Here is a 22,639-nt window from a genome sequence, read left to right as displayed (position 1 = left end):
AAGAGGTGGTGGCCGCTATAAATAAGATTGTACCAGCGAAGGCTCCGGGGCAAGATGGTATACCGGGCGACTTATTCCGAGCTAATACCGAGCACTGTGCCACATATTTTGTATTCCTTATCAATGCTCTGCTGGAAGGATCTCCAGTCCCAAACTCCTGGAAAGGAGCAGAAGTAATTCCTATCTATAAGAAGGGGTCCAGGGGGGACCCTGCCAACTATCGCCCAATAAGTCTTATCGATGCCGACAGAAGTTTGTTGGCAGGGTCCTCCTGGAGAGGATCCTCTCTTGGGCTGAGGAGAATAACATTATTTTGCAATTCCAGGCAGGCTTCAGGGCATGCACTAGTACCATTGACCAGGCCTTCAGGCTGGCACTCCTGCATTGGAAGGTGGTAACCATTGGCAAGGGCAGTCTTTATCTTGCATTTATCGATTTAAAGACCGCCTTTGACTTGGTCCCCCGAGACCGCAGGAGATAGGCTTCCCCTCTTACATCTTGAACCTCCTGGTCCGCATGCATGACGGCAACAATGCCCGTATTAGATGGGGTACGCAGGAACAAAAAACAGGCAAAATCCCGGTGAACAGATGTGTCCGCCAGGGATGCATATTGGCCCCAACCCTGTTCACGTTGGATGTATGACATCACAACGCATGCTTTTTCATTGCATGCTTTTACATCGCAAGTTTTACAACGCATGCCTTTACAACGCATAGTGTTGAGGGGTGCTGGATAGTGAATAGTTTAATTTACTATTCCAACTCCAGTCCCCGTGGATAATAGGGAAGGTGTTGGATAGTAAATTAAATCTATTCCCTATCCTAGAGCGCTCCCCAGCGCAATGCGTTGTAATGGTTTGCGTTGTAAAAGTTGCGATGTAAAAGCACTGCGTGGTAAAAGTTGTGTTGTAAAGGATGTTTCCCGTTCACGTTATTAGTGAATGGGGTTGTTTCCTTCTTGTTAGAAATCAATGCCGATGCTCCTGTCTTGGCGGGGGATAAAGTCCCCACCTTACTTTTTGCAGATGATACACTGCTAGTATCGGAAACCCCTGTAGGACTACAGAAGCTGTTAGATCGGTTTTGCCTTTTTTGTAAAATGAGGGGCTTGGTAATTAATACCTCTAAAACGAAGCTCCTTTTTTTTTTTAATCCTAGCAGATCGGTTAAATCCACCCTTGCTCTTGATGGGGTACCGCTAGAACATGTCAAAGTCTTTGACTATCTGGGGATTAGAATCTCCGATAAATTCAAATGGCAGCCACACATTGATAAAATGGCTTTAAGCCTGAAGCGGGTAGTGGGGGTGATAGGAAGGGAACATCGTGCCTCAACCTCTAGGCCTATTTCCCCTGCCCTGGAGATTTATGCTGCGAAGGCCGTAGGCTGCGCATTATATGGAGCCGAACTCTGGGGCTTCGGTTGTATAGATGTGTTAGTCAAAGCAGAAAATAAGTTCTTTAGAGAACTTGTCTCGCTCCCTAGGGGAACCCCAATTAAGCCACTCCTAAGTGATTTGGGTCATCGCTCAATTGGGGATTTAATTACCTTGCACCCCCTCCTTTATTGGGCTCGGTTATGGCGCACCCCTGAGCTATCTAGATATGCTGACGGCCTAAGAGAAGTAATGAACCTTCAGGGATCCCACAAGATTGGTTGGTTAGTAAACGTAAAAAAGCTCCTTTTAGCTACCGGCCTTAAAACTGCATGGGAGTCAGGGGTTTCACTGTCCAAAGCAGAAAAAAAAGAGCATTTTGGACATGGATTGATAATCAGGAGCATAGAAATCCCAATCTAGGCAGGTTGACTGACGTGTTCCGTGAGCATAAGCAAGTGACTCGGTTGGAGCCCTACCTGGATTTCATTCAAAAACCGAGAGATAGGGCCCTTTTTATCCAGTTTAGAATGGGTACTCTTCCTCTTCATGAACACACAAGTAAATGGAAGCCTCCCCATCAAACGTCTCCAGATTGCCCATATTGTGTAGGTGTAATTGAAAATATTCCACACTTTTTCTTTGTATGTCCGGCATATACCAAACCCAGACTGAAGTGGCTAAAACCAGTCTGTCAACAGCTTGAGACTAGGAACCATTCTACTTCTCTCAGAATTCTTCAGGTAGATGTAAATACTACCCTAGTCTGCGGGGTGGCAAAATTCCTAAGCCGGGCATGGCTGTTAAGATTGAAAGCTATATGATAAATTTGTGTGATCAATAATTTTAAAATTTTTACCAAAGCTGCTATAGTTTAATACGTTTTTATTATTACATTGTAAAAATTGATTGTCAATGTAAATTTATTTTTTTAACCCAAATGTATTTATTATGAAATGTGTTTTTATTGTAAGAATGCTTTTAAGATATTTCATATCGAAATAAAGCTTTGTTGACTGACTGGCTGATTTTATAGTGGTCTTCAGGGTTTTAAGTGGGATGAAAAAACTGGGGGGTCTCTCAGAGGGGCATATTCAATGTAATTAAGGGCATGGCTTAAAACAAGTAAGCTCAAAACCTGTGCTTAGCATAGTGTGCCGCCCAACTTGTATTTTGCGGTTTCTGTCATTGCATCCAGATAAATGACACAACAAGTAACATCATACTTACAACAAGTCAGGCCAATTCGCTTTGTGAATGGTTGTTAGTTGCATAAGATAAATAAGCAGCAACTATGATGTGTAGATAACATTTAAAAAGCCTCCACTTAAAGCCCTGGTGACACCATGACAATGTTACTGCTCATGAGTTTCAAAAAGAGAAGGGAAATCCAGAGAGTAAATCTCACTGTAAAGGATTTCCCTTCCCCTACAACGCTCACCTGGCATGACGTCATGCCGTAGCTTCTCCACTAGGGAGAAGTGTGAGCACTCGACATCCATATGCCTGCTGTCATTGCAGTCCGGAAAAAAAAGGACCGCCTGTGCCAGGGCCCAAAACAGAGCCTGATGGAGACCCGTTTCGAGGTCCCATATAAAAAACTGCCACTGCTCAGCACCGGTGAGACCCGGCCCACTTAAAGCTCTGGTGGTCTTTTACTCTAGACAGCATGCCCAAAACTCAACCTCGGACTGCTCAGCTTTCCCTTCATGGCGCTGGCATTGAACTGATGCACTTTGGCATTTTTATTTGGACCAGCTATCAGCAGCCATTTTGACAATTCAGTCATGACCACTCACCGGTATGGAGGGGAATTCAGCTAAACTGACACCCCTCCTCAAATTGTGTAATTCCTCTGCATAGAGAGGGCGCTTTAGCACCAGGATTCACACAAATACTCAAACGTTCGATACATGAATGGTATCACGACACACGAATGTTATCGGAGCTTTAAGTGGGCCGGGACCTGCCGGTGCTCAGCATCGGCAGTTCTAAAAAGCAGGTCTGAGACCGGTTCCTGTCGGGCTCTCCATGAGGGTGAAAAAAAATCTTAAAACTGCAGTAGTACTACTATCCTTCACTGCCTTTTTTGTGGCTTCAAAGATATAGTTATTTCAAAGTCTCCACATTTCAGAACAGAAACATTTTCAATATCATGTACAACGAAGCCATCCTTGTTGCTTATTTATTTTATGCAACTAACAAGTATTGACAAATCCAATAGCTCTGGCTGGTTGTATGTATAATGTTACTTGTATTATATATCTGGACAGGAGGCAATATATATCTGGACTGGAGGCAAAGAAGCAGCAAAATGCCAGTCAGCTGGCACACTATGCCAGGCACAGATTTGTAGTTTACCTGTGTTTAAACACGCCCTTGATTATGTTGGCCATGCCCCTTTGAGAGACTGCTGAATTATTTCATCCCACTAAGTAGGGCTTTAAATTGGATGAAAAAACTGAGTGGTCTCTCGAAGAAGCATGGCCATGCAGTTAAGGGCGTGGCTTAAAAACGTGTAAACTAAAAATCTGTGTTCAGCATAGGGATTTTGCTGTTTCTGTGATTGAATACAGACATATAACCCAACAAGTAACATTACACCTACAACAAGCCAAGGCTATTGGCTTTGTCAATGGCTGTTAAGTTGCATAAGATAAAGAATCAAGAACTATAGCTTTGTTGTATATAATATTGAAAATGCTTCCGATTTGAAATGATGAGACTGTGAAAGGAGTCTCTTCGAAGTTATCCCAAAAGAAGTGAAAGGTGGTACTGCTGCAGTGTTAAGATATTTTTTTTTCACCCTAGGTTGAGGACAAAAATGGAGAGGCCGATAGAGGCTCGTCTCAGCACCTGAACTGGCAGGACCCGGCCCACTTAAATCCCTGCCACTAAGCCCTACCACTTCGTGTACAGCCTTATTTATACACGAAGGTCCAGCATAAGCATCTAAACTGTAGTGCAGGCAGCGATGCCAGCTCTAATAAAATTCCACTCTTCAGGTGGTGGGGGTGTAGGTTTCTCACTCTGTGGGTGCTGCAATCAGGTGTGTTTTTGGTGATTGTACTTTCACCAACAGCTGCTAGAAAAACCATTAAGTCAGAAAACAATTAGACGGGTGGGTAGAAATCCCTTGTTTTGAGTGGGTTGCTGGCGACACGATTTAACAATTAATAGAGTGCTTAGAAGTGGACCAGCCCCCGCAGTCAGCACTGCACATAAAAATGCTGCATATTATTGGATGGTCCACGCAGAGAGATGTCCAATAAAACAGAGCTCACTCTTAATTTCAACGCTAGCTTACCCACTTAGCCAACGTGTGTGACCCTGAGCACATACCTGTATGACTCATAAAAGACGAACGCTGAAGTAGTCCATAGATGCGCTACACTGAAATAAAACCATTCATCCATGCTGGACTCGTATTTCACCACGCAGCAGAAAAGTAAGCCATGCGCAAATAAGCGCGTGGATGTAGTTTATGTAAATACGACGTATCTTCTCACGGGACAAACTCCAGGTATAACACAGTGTAGAAGTGATGTTACCCCGAACCCCTCTGCAAACCATAACACAAATTGTGTGGTTAGGGCGGAAAATACATGATAGATTTAAAGACACACCGCATATCCCTGCCCTTGTTAGTCTAAAACATGACGCGAACGGCCTCAGACCCCGCTTTTAAGCACCTCTTTCCGCGTCCAGAAAGAGAAAACTGACTCTACCGTCCCAGGAAGGAACGGCTGACACAGCCGTAAGGAACCCCGCCGCTTTTACGACAAGAAACCTGCTCTTCCAACCAAGTTTTTGAAACCCTGCAGGTTTGACGGTCCCGTGGTCCTTTGTGTGGAGGGGTTCTCTTTTGGAAAAGGGGGCGCAGAGCGGTTTCAATGGGTCGAGGAGCCCCGCGGGGCAATCCCGGAGCGAGTGCGAGGTGCAGAGCCCAAGCTGGAGACGGCCATGGAAAGAGAAGGCGGGACAGGTAAGGGTGCCCAGGTGGGCAGCAACGCAGCGCTGGGAGGACTAGGAGGCAGCCACGTTGAGGTCTGTGCACCAGGTCCTGTGCTACAGTGACATACAACAATGCGTCATTCACCAACACAAGCCCACCCTGGATGAGTACACCGACATTAGGCGGGCAGCATAAGTGCGTGTGCGCGCTGGTCTTGAAAGTGGCGACTGTCGCTCAGTAAACTTTGAGGAACAACGTGATGGATCGGAAGGTCTGCTCTGCGGAGGGCTTGGCACCAGATAATAGAACAGGTCTGTGCGTGTTGAGGGGGGGGAGGGGGTCTTCCCAGTACCACCACAAAAGAATCGCATACTTACCTACCTAAACGTTGTTGGAAATGGCGAGTAGAGGGCTTGACGAGGTTCCACGGAAAAGTGTAATAAATGTCGCCAGACTTTTTTGGGGAAGTAGCAGATCAAAATATCTAAATAACGGGTACTACCGTCTTCACTCAGGTCTAATTGGTCCCTTCTAAAGCTAGTGACAAAATGCCCGACAGTCCACACATAAATTAACAAAGATGATTGGACATATTTTTGTGCCTGCTTTCGCTCTGCTGCAGGGAGAAGGGGGTAACAAATAGTGCGTAAAGCGAGGTAAACGTGTAGAATGTAGACGTGAAGGAGGGACGTCGTTTGTTAGTGTTGCCATCGAAGATTAAATTAAACCTCCTCCGCCCGCCCCTCCCTTCTCCGTCTGTAACGTGACTGCGGCTGAGGCGGACGGACACGGTTGTTGCCTGTCACGTTTAACACTCCTGGCGGCGGAGAGGGTGCCTCAAAAAGAAAACTAAAACACGTGTTTAGAGAGTTTGGAAGTTGACGAGGCACGGGCGCATCTTTATTAGGTGCACAAAGGGTTAAGGCTGTGGTGACAGATCGATGCCCCCTTTCCTTCAATGGTTAAAACACAAATCGGTGGATTCCGTGAGGCGACATTCAAGCGTGGCCAAAATGTCAGGAGTGGGTTTTGGAGGGGAGGGTGGGGGTCGCTCTCTTTTGAACCTAAGCAGAAGAAAAGTGTGTTGGACCGTCCGCACTTCCGCCCCAGCGGTTACCCTCAGCCCCCAAATCATGACCGCGCCAGCCTAGCCCGGGTGACTGCTTAGCCCGAAAGCGGGGCGAGGCGCCCACAGAACAACAAATGTGAACACAGTCTGATGCCCGTTTCGCACAAGTTCCCAGCATAATGTAAATATCATAAAGTTGGGGGCTGAGGTATGCAGAGTATTGTTTAGTAATAACACACACACATTGTCCTTGTTCTAAAAACATACCTTCGGAGTATTGGTGGACCCTCGTGTGATTAGGGTTTGGGACCAATAAAGTGTGAAAGGTTTAAACAAAAAAAAAGTGTGTACAACAATGCCTGGCATCGTGCCCACTGGACAAGCTATGCATATGCCCTGCTTTGGCATACTTTCTTTTGCCCCCCCCCCCCCCCAAACCAAATATGTAGAGGAACGGACAGGCGTGTGCCACCCCTCCCAAACGGGCAGGCAGGCAGGTCGGGATCTGCCTGCCCAGGTGACCCCTCGGCACCGTCCGGTGCTCGGTGCTCCGGCGTCAGCTGCGAGGGCACCCTACCCCGGGAACAGCACAGGCAACGTCAGGGCGGTGCGGAACTGAACGGTGGAAAAGTCCCAGGGGGGTCCACAGACCACCGCTATATCCTCAGCGAACCGCACTCCTCGCGTCACCTGAGGGTTAATTGCCCCGCGCCCTGCCACCCACGAACCCCGCCTGGCACCCATGGGTGCCGCCATGCAGAACAGGCGCGCAACCAGCGCGTGCTTTCCCAGCAACGCCCCGTTTTAACGGTCAGAGAAACATGTTAAAAAAGCCTTCCAAAAAACGCCGTAGTCCGGTTTTGCATTGAATAATTTTGTTTAAGCCCAATCATGTCACCATCGCTCGAATCAATCTGCATACACCCCCCCTGCCCTCCCTGTAAATAAACCCGAACCTCCACCCACCTGCCCCCTCCTCATTGTCCGCGGCATCACACACACAAAAATCTGCATTATTGAAATTTAGAAGTGCTTTTTAGCTAAACAATTCGCAATTCCCTTTTATGCGCTCTGCTGTCACTTTTTAAAACGCGCAGACGCTGCCGTGTAATCGGAGACACTGCAGACGTGGGTTGAGAGGGAAGCCACGCTCTCTCCAAACGCAGAACACGCATGAAACAGCCTCCAAAAAAGTGTATTCGAATTAAAAAATAAGTGTGCATTTCAATAAAGACGTCCCCGCACCCCGTTCCTCGAGTTCTGTGTAGTTTTCTCAGTTCAGTGCGTTGTTTGTTCTTCTTGCTTGCTGCGTTGTGTTAAATCAATCTCTCCCACTTGTAAATCATTCCTTCCTTTCACAAAGGTGTCAAACTCCCACCCGGACGATAAGACGCTACAAACAGAAGCAGAAGAAGCTAAACATATGTATATGTCTATATATATATATATATATATATAAGGACTTACCAGACATTTTAGGAAGAAAGCAGAAAAAAGGCTGGAACTTTTCTCCCCTCCACCGGTGCTTCAGAGGAATTCTCCCTGCAGGGCTGCAGAATTGGAGGCACGATTCTAAAATATATTTTTTAAAAAATAGCAAAGACACCAAACTGCTTGCTCCCAATTCGGGCAGGAGGCAAACAATATATTTCGATTATACCTTCGGATATAAGTTTGAGTTTTTCTCCCCCATGCCAACTATTTAAAACCCGGAGAATCCCTTGATTTGACAATGAACTATTGCGCGATACTTTTAATTTGAATATTCAAAGGCTTAACAAAAAGGGAGCTCTTTTTTCGAAACTCTGCTTGCCCCGATGTACCTGAGGGTCTTGGGCAACGGGATCTGGTGACAGCAGGCTCCCCGGACACTGTCCTGGGGGCAATTTTCACATTTTACACCCTTTTGCCCAAACCGGCCACATGCACCAAAAAGGTGCTCAAAATTTTGGTGCCAGATTGAAAGGAAAAATCTCACTGTCCTGAAAATTGGCAGGGTGACTGTAGGGGATGCCCTGCATGGGGTGCTGATTACATTTGGGGACATTTTGCACGTTTTGGTGTTTTTTTCTGACTTTTTTGGAGGAGATGGAGCATTTAGGGGGCGTGGCATTTGACAACCCCCTTATTTATGCACATGGGGGCTGAAAAAAGTCGACCAGCAGGAGCCCCTCTGTCCACCCAAACACACTGCACCCTTTAATGTGCCACATTTGCGGTTAATCCCCCCTTTTGTGGGTTTTTTTGTGTACCACATTAGGGCTCTGGGAAAAGTAACGGTTTCTGCCTGCAGTGCACTTCAGAGATGCCTTTCCATCGGGCGTGCACCTGAGCAGCACCGAGTGTGTTTATGGGTGACTCACAAGAGCTCGCTTCGTTTAGATTTATCAACGACTTAATTTTGTGCCCTTGGCCCTTAATTTATCGCCTTCTTCCCCATTTACCACAAATGGGCCTTTTCCCCGAAGAAGTGGCACTTTTACGCAAAATTGTTATGCACAGGGTTTTCACTGCCAACAGGCCTGTGTTCCCTCCACGGGGTCCAGTGCAACCTTCGAGGTGCACGATAACCCCGGGGTTTAGGCTCAAGGCTGCCCGTCCCAAATCTGAAAGTCGCACCCGGAGTCCACCGGGCCTGCATCCTCAGTCTGCGCATGTCTGATCGAGCCTGCTCAACCCTGGCATGCTGTGGCGTTGACACGATGGAATCCACAGAGCCAGCCTCTGAGGGATCGTACGCCATTTTCGCTTGGAAGTGATCGGAGGGAAGAAATGAAATACTTTGAAATCATTTTATTTATGTGTCAGGGACAGCTGGTTTTAACGACACTTAGTTTCTGATGTTGCAGGCTTACACATATAATAAGTGTGTGTATATATGTATGTGATTATGTGTGTATATAAATATATATATTTGTGTGTGTGTATATATATATATATATGTGTGTGTGTGTGTGTGTGTATACGTGTGTGTATATATGTGTGTGTGTATGTATATATATGTGTGTATATGTGTGTGTGTATGTATATATGTGTGTATGTGTGTGTGGGTATATGTATATGTGTGTATATGTGTGTGTGTGTGGGTGTATATATGTGTGGGTGTGTTTATATGTGTGCGTTTATATATGTGTGTGTATATATATATGTGTGGGTGTATATATATGTTGGTATATATATATATATATATATATATGTGTGTGTGTGTGGCAGTATGTGCGTATGTATATTTGTGTGTGAGTGTGTGTGTGTATGCTATATATATATATATGGCAAGGGTCAAACTCCATGTTAGCATAGTACAAAGTAGTTCAAGTGAGACGTCACCGCATTTGCTGTCTTTCAGAACGCATGTTGTAATGACTTGACCATTGACAGCTGAAAACTACTCAACCAAATACATTTTTGGCGTGATTGTATGCCAGTGCTGAGTTTCCCTCATAGCGTCCTGCTTAAATTCCTATTTGTTAGGCAAGAAACAAAAGCATACCATAAAGCATACGTGCAGATGGACATTGAGTAATATGCTATTTTTAAGCGTTGGCCAGGATGGAGCGGATCATCATAACCCACTCTAGGCTTCTCCTGTCTTGAATCACCCCCACACATTAAGCAATGCAATTAAATAGCACATTACACTGCTTGGCAGTGCACACACGCATATGCTGTGGCGCTGAAAATAATGCAGCCAAGCACACTGTTTATAGCAACAGTCTTCTGACAAGTTGTTGCTTATTCTTTTATCATGGGATTGGTGTTTCCCTTTTTTGTGTGTTTTTCATTGACTAGAAAGTGAGAGGAATTTTTAAAGTCAATTATGTCTTTTTTTTTTGCCACAGACAACAACATGTTAATACATGTAAATGAAATGTATGTACTAAGCAGTTAGGGAAGAACAAATGAAATATATATTTTTTTGTAATTCTGAAGTGCGCAGGAAGCAGGTTTTAATAGGCTCAAAAGAAAACAAAACACTTTAATTGGCGTTGCACAAATGATAAACCCTATTTGAGTGATGCAGACCAAATACTTTTATCAGTAAAGCAGTGTGTCTGTGCAAAGATTATTCCAATTCAATGGGAAATGTGCTGTCTGCATTAACAGTGTGCTACCACACAATCCTTTAGTTACATTAAAAAAAATGCCTTTCTTCATGTCCTTTAAAGGTAGGTGGGTCGTGAACGTTTGCCATTCTTAAAAGTGGGTTGTGGTTCTAAAAAGTCTGGTACCCACTGGTTTAAACCGCAGATGCGTAAAGTGTTATATGCCATTTAGTTCCATTGTTGAGGGAGGGGAGGGGCATGATTACTTACTAGAGGACTCACCTCTTGTGAGTCATGGCCCAAACAAACGCTCAACAATGGTAATATGTAGTACAGTCCCCTCTCTGCAGATTTAATAGTTACTCCATGGCAGTGAAAATAAATGTAGCCCAATAACACTTATATTTAAAGCAGCTGCATCAATATGCCTGCATTCACACATTTATTACTTACTACAAGTGCAAAGGGCACATTCAAATTTATTACCACAATTCAACAAAATTGACATGACAAAGTCGTGTTTTACTGCCCCACAGAGAGCAGGTAGCAATTACTTTACACTGTTAAACAACTCTCCTAAAAGTTATGAGGTTTCTTCAATGTTATTTTAACTTTCAGCACAAAGTTATCCCTTTGCATCCAGACTTTGGTTAAATAGCTTTTGTTAAACCAATGCATGTAAAAGCAATAGGAAGGCATAAGCTATCTACGGAGAACCACAGGGTATAATATGCTATTTAATACCATTGTTAGGCAAGGGGAGGGGCATCAGAGTCATTTGAGTTGCCCCCCCCCCCCCCATAAGTCATGGTTCCGCCCCACTCTCAAAGAAAGGTAAAACAAAGCATGTTTCCACTATCCATAAGGGCATATTTACATTTTGGTTAAGCCTCCGCAGGTATTACAATGACATTGGTGTCATACCTTTCTGCTAACATAGATGTATTTAAGTGCATTCCTGCTACAGGTTTAAACGTGGATAAGTCATTTTATAGATCACATTACAGTTGTGTCCACGTGTGGTGTGTGTTTGTTAGGAGGAGGGTTATCAAGCAACAAGGAAGCTTCACAGGGAAACTGCAGATATAGTTTCTGGTTCTTAAATGAAAGTTTTGAATTCCTAGCTCCTTCTGTTGAACGGGGGGGGGGGGGGCGTACAGCGCCCAGAGCTCTGCTCCTCACATCTCACATGGGAGAGGCCCAGACGCCTCTCATGGTCTCTTCTCTCTGTGCAATTCGTTGTGGGGTATTATCTCTGGCCCGGACCCCCAGGCTCTGCCACAACCTCGGCCTTGGAAGGCGAGCGCCACATCATACATCTGTCCCAAAGCAGCAGATTATTTTGATGCAAGGCCTGGTTTAAGAGGCACAGCCTGCATTCCAAGCTAGATGTTTCATGCTGTCACAGTAGGCACTGGAAGTAGGGACGCAGGGAGTGCTGCAGCACCCCTCAAAATAACCATGCTGATGTTCAGAAGGTGAATGAGCAATACAAATGCCTTTATATTTTTTTGTTTATTTTGTCAAAATTTACTGTCTGTTCACGGGCAAAGGTCAATTGTCAGACTATGCTGACAAATTGCTGCACATTTCGAAACCTGTGTTTACTTTTGCTCCTGTGACTGCAAAGTGAGTTGATTTAGTAAAAGTGACCAATCTTGCTGGGGTACAGGAAGTGAAAGAAAAAGCTATAGGATATCAGTATTTTTCAAAGACACAACATTTAAATACATGTGAATTAACTATGCACATTTGGAAATATATCAGCAATTCGAAAAACACATATGAAGCCCATTTTCCCCCTGAATTCTGAAGTGTGATGGACACAAAGATTTTCATAGGATCAAAACAAATTAAGACACTTTACTAGATGCTGCTCAAACCATAAATATTCCCTGAACACGATTTCTAGACGTTATCGTTTGTATGCTTCAAACTTTTGCCAGTAAAACTGCACATCTATGCGCTTTTAGTGTCAATTTCAACAGAAAATGTGCTGTCTGTAAATGACAGCGCGCTAACTCACCAGTGCTCCAAAATGCACCACATACTACCTACCACACCTGTACAACTGTACTGCTGACTGGGAATGGCACATTATCTATACTTGTTTTTTGTGTGATGCTTGAATTTCTCACAATCTTTATGGCTTCAGTGCTATAACATTAACAGCAGCATCCCCACCCTGAAAATTGTTCCAGCACCACTCATGTGCACAGTGCGAGTGTGCCAGGCAGCGGTAAAATATTAATAATCTGGTGCTGGTTTCATTAGACCTTTTGAATGCTCTTGGTCATAGTGCACACAGAACTTCCTTATAATAGAGAGCAGGAGGCGTTCTGAAATACCAATTGCAGAATTTCTATTAATTTTTTAGGTCTTGCATAAAATATATATACAAACCCACCCGCCAATTAAGATCGTCCAATCAAGCCCTCGCCGCAGTCCCGCGCATCCGGAAATCCACCATGGGTGGCAGATCCTTCTCCTTCCTGGCTGCCAAGACCTGGAACTCACTCCCCACCTACCTCCGCCTTACTCAGAACCACATCTCCTTCAGAAAAGAACTGAAAACTTGGCTATTCAACAAATAATATACCCCTTCCCCTAGCGCCTTGAGACCCTCTGGGTGAGTAGTGCGCTATACAAATGCCCGAACTTGAACTTGAACTATGTGTGTGAAAACAATATCCTTTCAGGAGTAGAGTGACACATAAATTGCGCAAAAAAGAAGCAGAAAAGTCTAGGTAGTTCCAAGTTTAGGTGGAGATCAGCTCTTGTTTAGAGCACCCTTAACACCAGCGACACTCTAAATTTGCTCAAGTCAAATGCCTGCTTTCCTATCAAAGTCTTTATGCATAGGATTTGCACAGTTACATCCACACAGAGATAGAAAGAGACAAAGTCTTAGGCCATTTCTACAGCAAAGTTTTTAAGTAGAGGATTAGCACAGTGCCATCCAAACTAAGCCGTAAGTGACTAAAGCCTTTTACCACTCCAGGCACAGTATTGCAGCATTGAATTGGTAAAACACCAACCAAGCCAACCTGAATTGAATAATATCAACCCCTGACATTTGCTTCGCTATGGGGCATTGACTTCTCAATAGTTGGGTTTTGAGTACCTAAGGGCAGGGCGTTAAGTTCATTATAGTACAAAAAAGTAGATTGTTGGATTTATTATAGGGCAGCATTGAGATTATGTAGGGGGCTGTTGAGTTCATCACAATGGGACAGTTTATTATAACAGTGCTGAATTCACTGGTGGGTTTTACAGTGTGGTTTTCAATTTATTATAGTGGGATAAATAAGTTCATTCTACTGGGGTACTGCATTCATTATAGTTGGGTGATGATTTTATTAAAACAGGACATGGCTTTAATTATATTGGATTGGGGTATCAAGTTAATTAAGTGTTGAGTTCTTTGCAGGGTTGTGTTTAGTTCAATGCCACGGTACCCTTGTTTATTTTTGGTGGGGTGTTTGGGTTCATTTTAGTTGGATGTTCAGTTCATTATATTGATGTGTTGAGTTCATTGTCACGGGGTGTTGTGTTATTAGAAAGAATATGATTACTCAGTTAGAAAGAATAAACCAGACCTATGGTAGTGTATTAAGTAGGCAATTTTTATAGTATTGTGTGAGCAGACAAGCCTATTTTAATGGGACTGGGTGAATCTACAACATTTGGGGAAGAGAGTATGCATTACACTGGGTTGGTTAGGCTCATATATTGGGGAGTGTTGAGTTGGTAATATTGCGTACAGTGAACTTGGGTCATGTCATTGAGCAGGTGTAAAGCATGTCACAACGAGGATGTTGATTATATCATAGTTGGGGTGTTTGTTTGTTGTAGGAGCAGTGTTGACTATTAAAATAATGGTTGAGCCTCTTCTCTTTTGAAGTTGATGTCATTATGCGGGGGAGTCAAGTCTCTAATCCAATTCTATGGTGCTGATTATATTTGGGGCCTTGAATCAATTATATTGGGGTGTGATTATGGTTTAGTTCTGGTGCTGAGTCTGTAATAGTGGGTCTGTTCACTTAATAAGGTTTTGTGTCAAATATTTAGTGATGGTGTTAATTTACTTCTAATGTTGGAATGCTGATCTATTATAGTGAACAGTATGAATGGGTGTAGGAATGATTGGCGTATTGGAGAAGAAAGTAAAAGATTAGGAAGAAATGTTGATCCTAAACTGTACTCATAACATTATATCGATGACATTTTTTTTTCTGTTGAATTTTTATTATAGTTGATGTCTTGAGTCATTCTTATAGTTGGGGAGTTTGGTCTACCATGGTGCAATAATGAATGGAGACTCTGTATGGCCTGGCTCTGCAAACTGAATAATCTCAATGTGGGGGTAGATATGTGAGAACACTATTGTGATTGGGATGTGATTTTAATATAATGGCATTCTTAGGTGTTTTATGTTAGAAACAATTAACATACAGTAGACATTAAGGCGCTAATTACAAGTGCACCCAGGAATGCCAATGGGGCTAGTAACAAAAATCACCAACACCATCAGGACCAACATTTTTATAGTCCTTAGAGTTTTTGTTGGCTGTAACCAGCCAAAATCTCTTCTTGAAAAATCTGGGAAAATGTACAGGAATTAGTGCAGAAACACCAATTTCCATGTGTTATTACTCAAAAAATTGTATCACTGTCATTTCCCCACCTATTGAATTACAGTAAATCTGATGAAGGGAAATTACTGGGAACTACTCTGGGGAAGTTGTAATGATGCAAAAATAATGGGATACTTTTCTGGGGCACCCAAGAATGTTTGGATTTTGTTTAATATATTTTCGGAACATGACTATTGAAATGAGGGTTTCAAATCAATGATAGTGTGGGAGTTAAGCATAAAGTAGTGGTCCATTGAGTTCTTTATAATGGGGTGTTGAATCGACTCTAATTAGTCGTTGGGAATATATTACAGTGTTGATGTTGTAATTCAAGTGCAGAGTGGGTGATAAATTCAATAAAGGAGAGTTTTGAGTCTACTCTAAGGGGAATTTCAGTCTATCATACTAAGAGTGATTTGTTCTTATAAGTGCTTATAAATTATAAGTGCTGTGCCCATTATAGTGAAGAGTTGAGTCTATCATGGTGTGAGAAAACGTGTTTTGTCAATGTTTATAATGGTATACTGATAAAGAGATCCTCTAGTGAAAATCACATTGCAGAGTTTAATTTTAGAATGCAAAATTAAGTCGGCTCATTATTGATGATTGGGTGATAGATAGGGTACTTGGCAACATGTTCTTAGTCTGTTATCTTGAAGCAGTGAACTTCTCTTATGCTTACATTAATCGGTTTTAACCCTGTTACAGTTGGAGCTGCTTGTTGGCTATGGTAGAGGCCATTGAGCATATTATAACGGAGGTGTTATTTTTATGGGCAGCATATTGAGTCTATCAAATTTGTGGCACTGAGATATTTAATATGTTTGGTGTTGATTTTATCATATTGAGGGCAGTAACTTATTACAGCTTGGATGCTAGTCTTATACTCTGGTGGTTTTGAGTTGACACAGTAGGACAATGTAGTTTCTATAGGTTGGGCTTTTTAGTCTGTTTCTGGATGATGAGTCTATCGTATTGGTTGTGTTGTGCTATAATAATTGTTGGAGAGTGGAGCCTATCATATTGTCCGTGTTGAGTTATCATTAAATGTTGAATGTTAAATCTGTCCTATCGCTGATGATTGAGTTATCACTATTGGTTGGTTGTTGAGTTTATCATGTACATGGTGCTATCTCTCTAGGTTGGGTGTTGCATATTACATTCATGGACTCAGAGTGTCTAATGCAGGTATTAAGAGCCTGATTTAGATTTTGGCATTATGGATATGCCGTCCTCCGTATTACATGTGTATTGTATTATAGCCTATGGCACTTCTAATACGGTGGATGGGATATCCATTGTGTTAGTGATGGAGCAACCCATCAAACAAAGTGTAGATCAGTCCCAAAGTCTATTCTTATCTGAATATGGAGTCTTAATCATAAAAGTCTTATTTTCCACAAAAAAGTGAAAACATTTATGTTACTTATTTTACAGACACCTAAAACCTCTGAAAAGTAATTTTCTGAGTGTTAGGCCAATTCTATTTTAAATCTCTGTTTTGTGTTTTTTGGTGTTATTTAAACAAAACTGTTCAAATCTCATGGAAGTTGATGATATGTGCAAAGTTTTCCCAACAACACAGTGATTTTTGCAGAAGCAAATTTAACTGATTTTGCTGACTTTGCTGACTTCAACTTTAGACCTTTAAGATAACGGCTTCAACTTTAGACCTTTAAGATAACGGCCAAGTTCAGACTTTCAGTATAACACTGTGGTGAGAATGCAGCATTGTTGACATTGATTTTCTATATCTCCATTTCGGTTCTGGTTATGTCATAACTGGGTTCTGTCCAGTTATATAGCGGGTTATCAAGCAAAAATGAAATGCATGACATTAAATTCCTCTTTCCCTTCCATGATGTGGCAGAGGAAAGGTGGCCAGATGAAGAACACCCACTTCTAACTGTTAGAATTTAACTCTTATTTGGAATATCCCAGCAAATACAGGGGTAACAATAGTAACAACTATTACAGCCAGACTTAGAGGAAGTCTGGAAAAGATGGCGAATTGCCTGTATCAACATTGTTGCTGCGATCCACATCTGTACTTTGTAGCCATTACCTACCACAAAAAAAGCATTGGAAAAGCCAATAGGTCTTATTGGACACATTGACTTTGCCAATGCAGTTTGACGCTTTGCAGCATTGGCAAAAAGCAAATGCTTTTTGCCAATGTTGTAAGGCTTCGATAATGTGACTACTGATGCCATGTAATTCTCTAGGTTCACACATGGGTCACCACGCATGCATGTGCCTACAGAATGACTTTGCTGTAATTTTTCTATGTTGATATGGGATCCAAGAAAACAAGAAATAAATAAATTAGCAGGAAAGTGGAAAATTAAAAAAGGATCCCATAAGTTTCAGGGACAATGGAGGAATGGGTGGGGAGAGGAGGGAGGAAACAGCACATAAGACAGAGAGAAACACAGGGATTGGAGAGAGAGCAATACGGAGCACATGAGGGGTGAGGGAGCTTGGTGGCAGCACCACACGAGAGAGCAGTCAACACATGATGGGCAGAGCAACAAAGAGAACAGGGGTGGGTATTTGCCTAGAAAAGTAGCACACATGGTGAGAGCTGGAAAACACATGCCCTCTCATGGAGTGCTTAACCAAAAAAAAAGTAGTTCCCTAAAAGTGAGTCGTGAAAGGATACAAGCCAGGAAGCCAAATGGATGATAAAGAAGCTATGCTCCAGGGCATGGACAAACACAAGAAGAGAAAGGCAAGGATTTGAAGAAGAAGGAAGCAAATTGACATGGAAAACAATGGGCAGGCTGTATGCCCTCTAAATATTTTGCAACCAAACAGCCTGCACTGTCTCTTAGATCAAAATCTCAATATGATCACTGGATGGAGTGACACTGTATAGTAACCCGACAGTATTCTCAATCTGTCATCTATTTGTTAAGACTTAAGTGAGGGTTGGCTATGCATATGTAGGCACTGTTAGTGTTTGCACCCTGTAAACAAGGATCCAAACAGCCTTATTGTTCCATAACAAAATTCCGAGCTGACAGGAAATTGGTTTTTGCCTGCAGCATTAAGTGTGGCTTTTTGACTCCCTTGGAAAAGTATGGGCCCTGACCACCACTTTTGCACCACCATGTTGGCATCTTGCTGCCCAGTTTCTTATGCACCAGATTGTCCCTAATTCCCTACGGACCTATGCAGCACCCCCTTACCATGTGTGGGAATTAGGCTGCCAGCATGGTGGTCAGCCTGTGCTGCATTCTAGAACTTCATCTGTGGCATACTGGACACTCAGCTGCACCTGAGACTCAGCCACTCTTATCCCCTGCATGTCTCAGACAGGGCCAGACATGCTTAAGTATCCACTCATATAGAGGGACAGTGGAGGGGGATGTCAGTAGTGGGTTTTTACAGGCCCTCCACCGTTTCTCTGTTGGAATGACTGTCTGGACACTTATACCGAAGCAGTGTCAGTCTGTCAAAGCCCCGACAGATGTGTCCCTTGCTTACTGGTTCCATGTTTTTGGAAGCTGTTATTTGTATATTATGCATATGGCTGAAAAGGTTGCTGCAAAATTCTGTATTTCAGTCATACACAATTTCTGATTCCATACCCTAATAGTTCATGATTCTCCTTTCTGACTTAGGGAACAGGTATAAGTAGTATGTATTATTATTTTTCTCGGAGCGCCAGTTATCATCTTCTGAAACCTTCATTCTTCTGTAAGAAAAAAATATACGACATAGCTTTCTCTGGAGCTGCACCAAGAATATAGAACTCACTCCCTCTGAGCATCAGAAAAATCTAATCTACTTCAATATTAAAAAAAAAAAGCCAAGTCCTTCCTATGGAATAAATTGCTCCCTTAATCCGCAGCAGCCCATTCACAACATGTTCTAGAAGTCCCAGCAAACAATCACTCAACCCACTCTAGCCTGCTAAGGGATACTCTCTGTAAGTTCATCCGTTACCCGACTCTAGATGGAGCTCTTCATTTTATACTGAGGCTTAGGCTATTGTCCCTATTCACACTGTGATATCCTTTTGGGGACAGCTACATCTAAATTTCACCATTATTAATACCCAGAACAAGTACAAATGTAATATAAGTTAATAACCTAGGTTCTTTCTAACTGTATTATTGATTGCACAAATGTTTTCCTCGTTTAAAAAAATATATTTTTGAGATACCTGGCAACTGTTTAAAGGTATCAATTTTACTGTTTAAAACTAAAATTGCTATAGATGTGTGGAGCGCTCTGATACCCATTTCTGGGTCTTGGCCGTGCCATACAAAACACTAAATAAATAAACGTTTCTTATTATTAATAGCAGAAGGATCAATATCTATGATACAATGTTAATGTGGCACCTACTTAATTGTTTTGTGACTGAAAGTAGCTAGGAACAGACTGAAAACTGGCAATATTCAAAACGGAGATCTCCATGTTGCAGAAAGCCTTCAGCATTAAACAGTTAATTGTCTGAGCACTTTCTCAAATCCAGTCAAAACTTGTTTTGTGAAAGATTTGCATCAAGCACATGCTTTTGTTTTTTTAGTAGCAAGTTTTATTGGTGTGTTTGTATCACATTAGAGCAAGTGTGACTCATGGGATATGGGTAAAATGGTAAAATCTGAGATATCAGTGCACCATTCAATTCTTGCGAATAGCATTTATTAATATAGGTGAATGGGCTAGAACCATATCTAGATATTAACTTTTCGATGAATAATTAAGCGGTCAAGACAGCTTTCATAGTTTCAAATAACTACTAATTGACATTGTATTTGATGGATATGGAGCATATCAGCAATTGATGATGGTGGTTGAATGCTTGTTGTAGGAAAGTTAAGTATTATGAGGTATGGGGTTAGTCCTCACCATGTAATACTATCACGATACACCAGAGATGGTCCTTGGATTCACACTAATAAATCCTCAGCTCAGTCCTAGTAGTGTGGCAAAGAGCAGTCAGGTTTTACTAGAGGACCACATGTTAAGCATTTCAGAGTACCAACGTGGACGGTAAGTAATTGACATGACTTGAGAGAAATCCAATACAATTTAATAAAAATAAAGTGTATATTTATACTTATTTGGACACCAAAATGAATGTAAATGCATATATACAAAAGGAGCTATAGATTTGAGCAGCAATAGAAAATCAACACAAAATGATAACCTGAAAATGTAACATTGGGGTCAATGACAAAAGCCCCTAGTGACAATTGGCCACTTGCACGTCGAGTTGCGTGGTACAGGTGGTGCAGGTCCCAGGATCAAGCCATGACAGCCAGTTCAATATTACCTGGCTCATGGAGACCAGGTGCAGAGTTGTCCTGGCTGTCCCTGGTGCTGAACTGGAGCCATGGGAAAGCTGCTTTTACCACTGAAACTGTGCTGCGGGGGAAAAAGATGCAAACTTACAACAGTGTGATTGTTGAAGTCGGTCAGATGGAATTCCTTCCTAATGCAGCGTCGAGTAAAGAGGGCGGTTGCCAGACTGTCGGCCAACACGCCTTGGCAGCTTTAAGGGGAGCAGAAAGTAACTTTGACGTCCAGTGGTCAAAGGGAAAGGCAGGACTCTAGTTCCCAGAATGCACTACACCATCTGGATTCGGGTGATCCCTTGGAGGGCCCTATGGCTGATTCGTGGGATCTGGAGCACTGTTTTTCTGCTGTTAGACCTGGCTTGTCCAGCGGGTTTATCCCCAGACCTTTTTGCTTTTTGACCTCCTGTTTTGGACCCTGTTTTTGTTGGTTTTATGACTTTGGGCACTTTACCACTGCTGATCAGTGCTAAAGGGCATATGTAAATTGCAGTTATGGATTGGTGAGTCCATGATTGGTATATTTTATTTACAGGTAAGTCCCTAGTACAGTGCACTGTGTGTGCCCTGGGCCTGTAAATCAAATGCTGCTAGTGGGCATGCAGCACTGATTGGGCCACCTAAGCAGCCTCTAAATGTAACTCAGACCTTCCTGTGGTAAATAGTAATTTACCGTCAGAATTTCTATGCGGTAAAGTTCAAGAATAATAACTCAATCGGAAATAAAGAGACACAAAGTCCGTGGCAACTGAGTTTCAAAGTGGGTTTATTCCATAAAATGGAATGGTTCGAACCAGGATATCATGTTCCTTTCACCATAAAGGATCAGGAAGGGATAGAGCATACTTTATTGACAGAACATAACTTTTATAGTTAATGCATAGAATGGCGATCAATACAGAAGGCGTAACAGCTGAGAGAAACGAGATACGGACACATGTGCGTAGCAATACGTAATCAGAAGGCGTCACTAGGGCGTACACAGAGGCGTGTGCTAGAAAACGTCACATGAAGGTGTCACAAGTGGGTGGATACCTAGTGGAATCGTGCAGTGTCAGCAGAAATCTGTGGCAAGGATGCGCGCGCAGCAGCATGACGTGTGACTGATGTGAGGCTGGAGGGTGCAGGGGACTTGACATTTAGCCCTAGAGGGGAGAGACAGAAGTCTGGCTTGTCAGATCAACCCGTTCCTAAATCATATCTGATATCTTGTGTTTGGGGAACTATATTATCTAGAAGGAAAGGTCTCTCGGGCAGAGGCTACTCTATACTGACTATTAATGCGTGCATATGTGACTACGTGTCTGCGTGTAAGGCGAGGGGCCATGGGCCTACCATGGTAACAGGAGCAATGAATTACTTGCATGGAAACAGAGAGGCCGGGCCCTTTGCTCTGCAGCCGGGGAAATGTTTATCTATTCTGCTAGACTGGAATGTGTTTTCGAGGAGCTGAACTCGGCTATACTGATAACTTGAAGGCAAAATACTGTCTTTGGCAGGCAAGCAGGCCGAGCCGGGCACCGCTCGCCGCGCAGGGAGTAGGACAGAGGTCAGGGAGGCATCCCACGCTGCAGCTCTTCAGGAGACAGAGAACAGAAAGGCTCGATGGCAGAAATCAGGGCCTAGCCCTGAAGGACTAGGGAAAACGTGAGAGTGCACCATGAAAAGACATTGGCAAGGCATACTTAGGAACTGAATTATCGATCCATTCATGGCGGATCTGAAAGAGGACATGTTAACGTTAGACGCAAATGTATTTGCGTCTTCATAGCTGGCACAGGAGGGAAGTTACATGCACTTTAAGCTCGTACATGGAGACGGTGGGGTACACGTTAGGGAACATTTCTGACCATAAAAATTTATATTTCCTCATTCCCTCCTTGTTCCCTACGGACCCTTCATGATACATCAATCCTCATTAGTCCATCTATTTGTTCATATAACATCATTTGCTCTTCCTTTTTTAGACGGGATTTTGAACGTGGACTTGGATGAGGAAAACAGGATGTGGCGCACAGGCCGCAAATCGCCGGCCCACATTGGATACATAGGCAACAACTGAATACTATGAGAAGAGCTATTCCGAGGAAGGATATACATAAATCTGGTCCACGTTCAGATCCTGCCAACTACAGATTGATTGCACTCATCGATGTTGAAGCCAAAATCTACGCCTCCAACCTGCTGGCAGAGTTAGAAGACTGGGTGAGCCACACAAACTTGATGCCAAACACACAAACAGGATT

General features: G+C 43.0%; 1 protein-coding gene and 1 long non-coding RNA gene across 2 annotated transcripts in view; one reads left to right on the top strand and one right to left on the bottom strand.

The window, feature by feature from the left end:
* The window catches only part of POU2AF3 (POU class 2 homeobox associating factor 3), a 65,436-nt gene extending 60,626 nt beyond the window's left edge, over positions 1 to 4,810 (bottom strand). The window contains exon 1 of the mRNA XM_086957168.1: positions 4,720 to 4,810. Within this exon, the coding sequence (XP_086813294.1) occupies positions 4,720 to 4,732 (13 nt within the window). The 5' untranslated portion in view covers positions 4,733 to 4,810. The remainder of the gene's footprint in view (positions 1 to 4,719) is intronic.
* Positions 1 to 22,639, top strand: part of LOC147732658 (uncharacterized) — a 322,497-nt gene that overhangs the window by 56,225 nt on the left and 243,633 nt on the right. The gene's annotated exons all lie outside the window — the stretch shown is intronic.

Source organism: Lissotriton vulgaris, chromosome 2_1 (genome assembly GCF_964263255.1).
Source record: "Lissotriton vulgaris chromosome 2_1, aLisVul1.2, whole genome shotgun sequence".
Taxonomy (NCBI): Eukaryota; Metazoa; Chordata; class Amphibia; order Caudata; family Salamandridae; genus Lissotriton; species Lissotriton vulgaris.
This window is presented reverse-complemented; position numbering and strand designations above follow the sequence as displayed.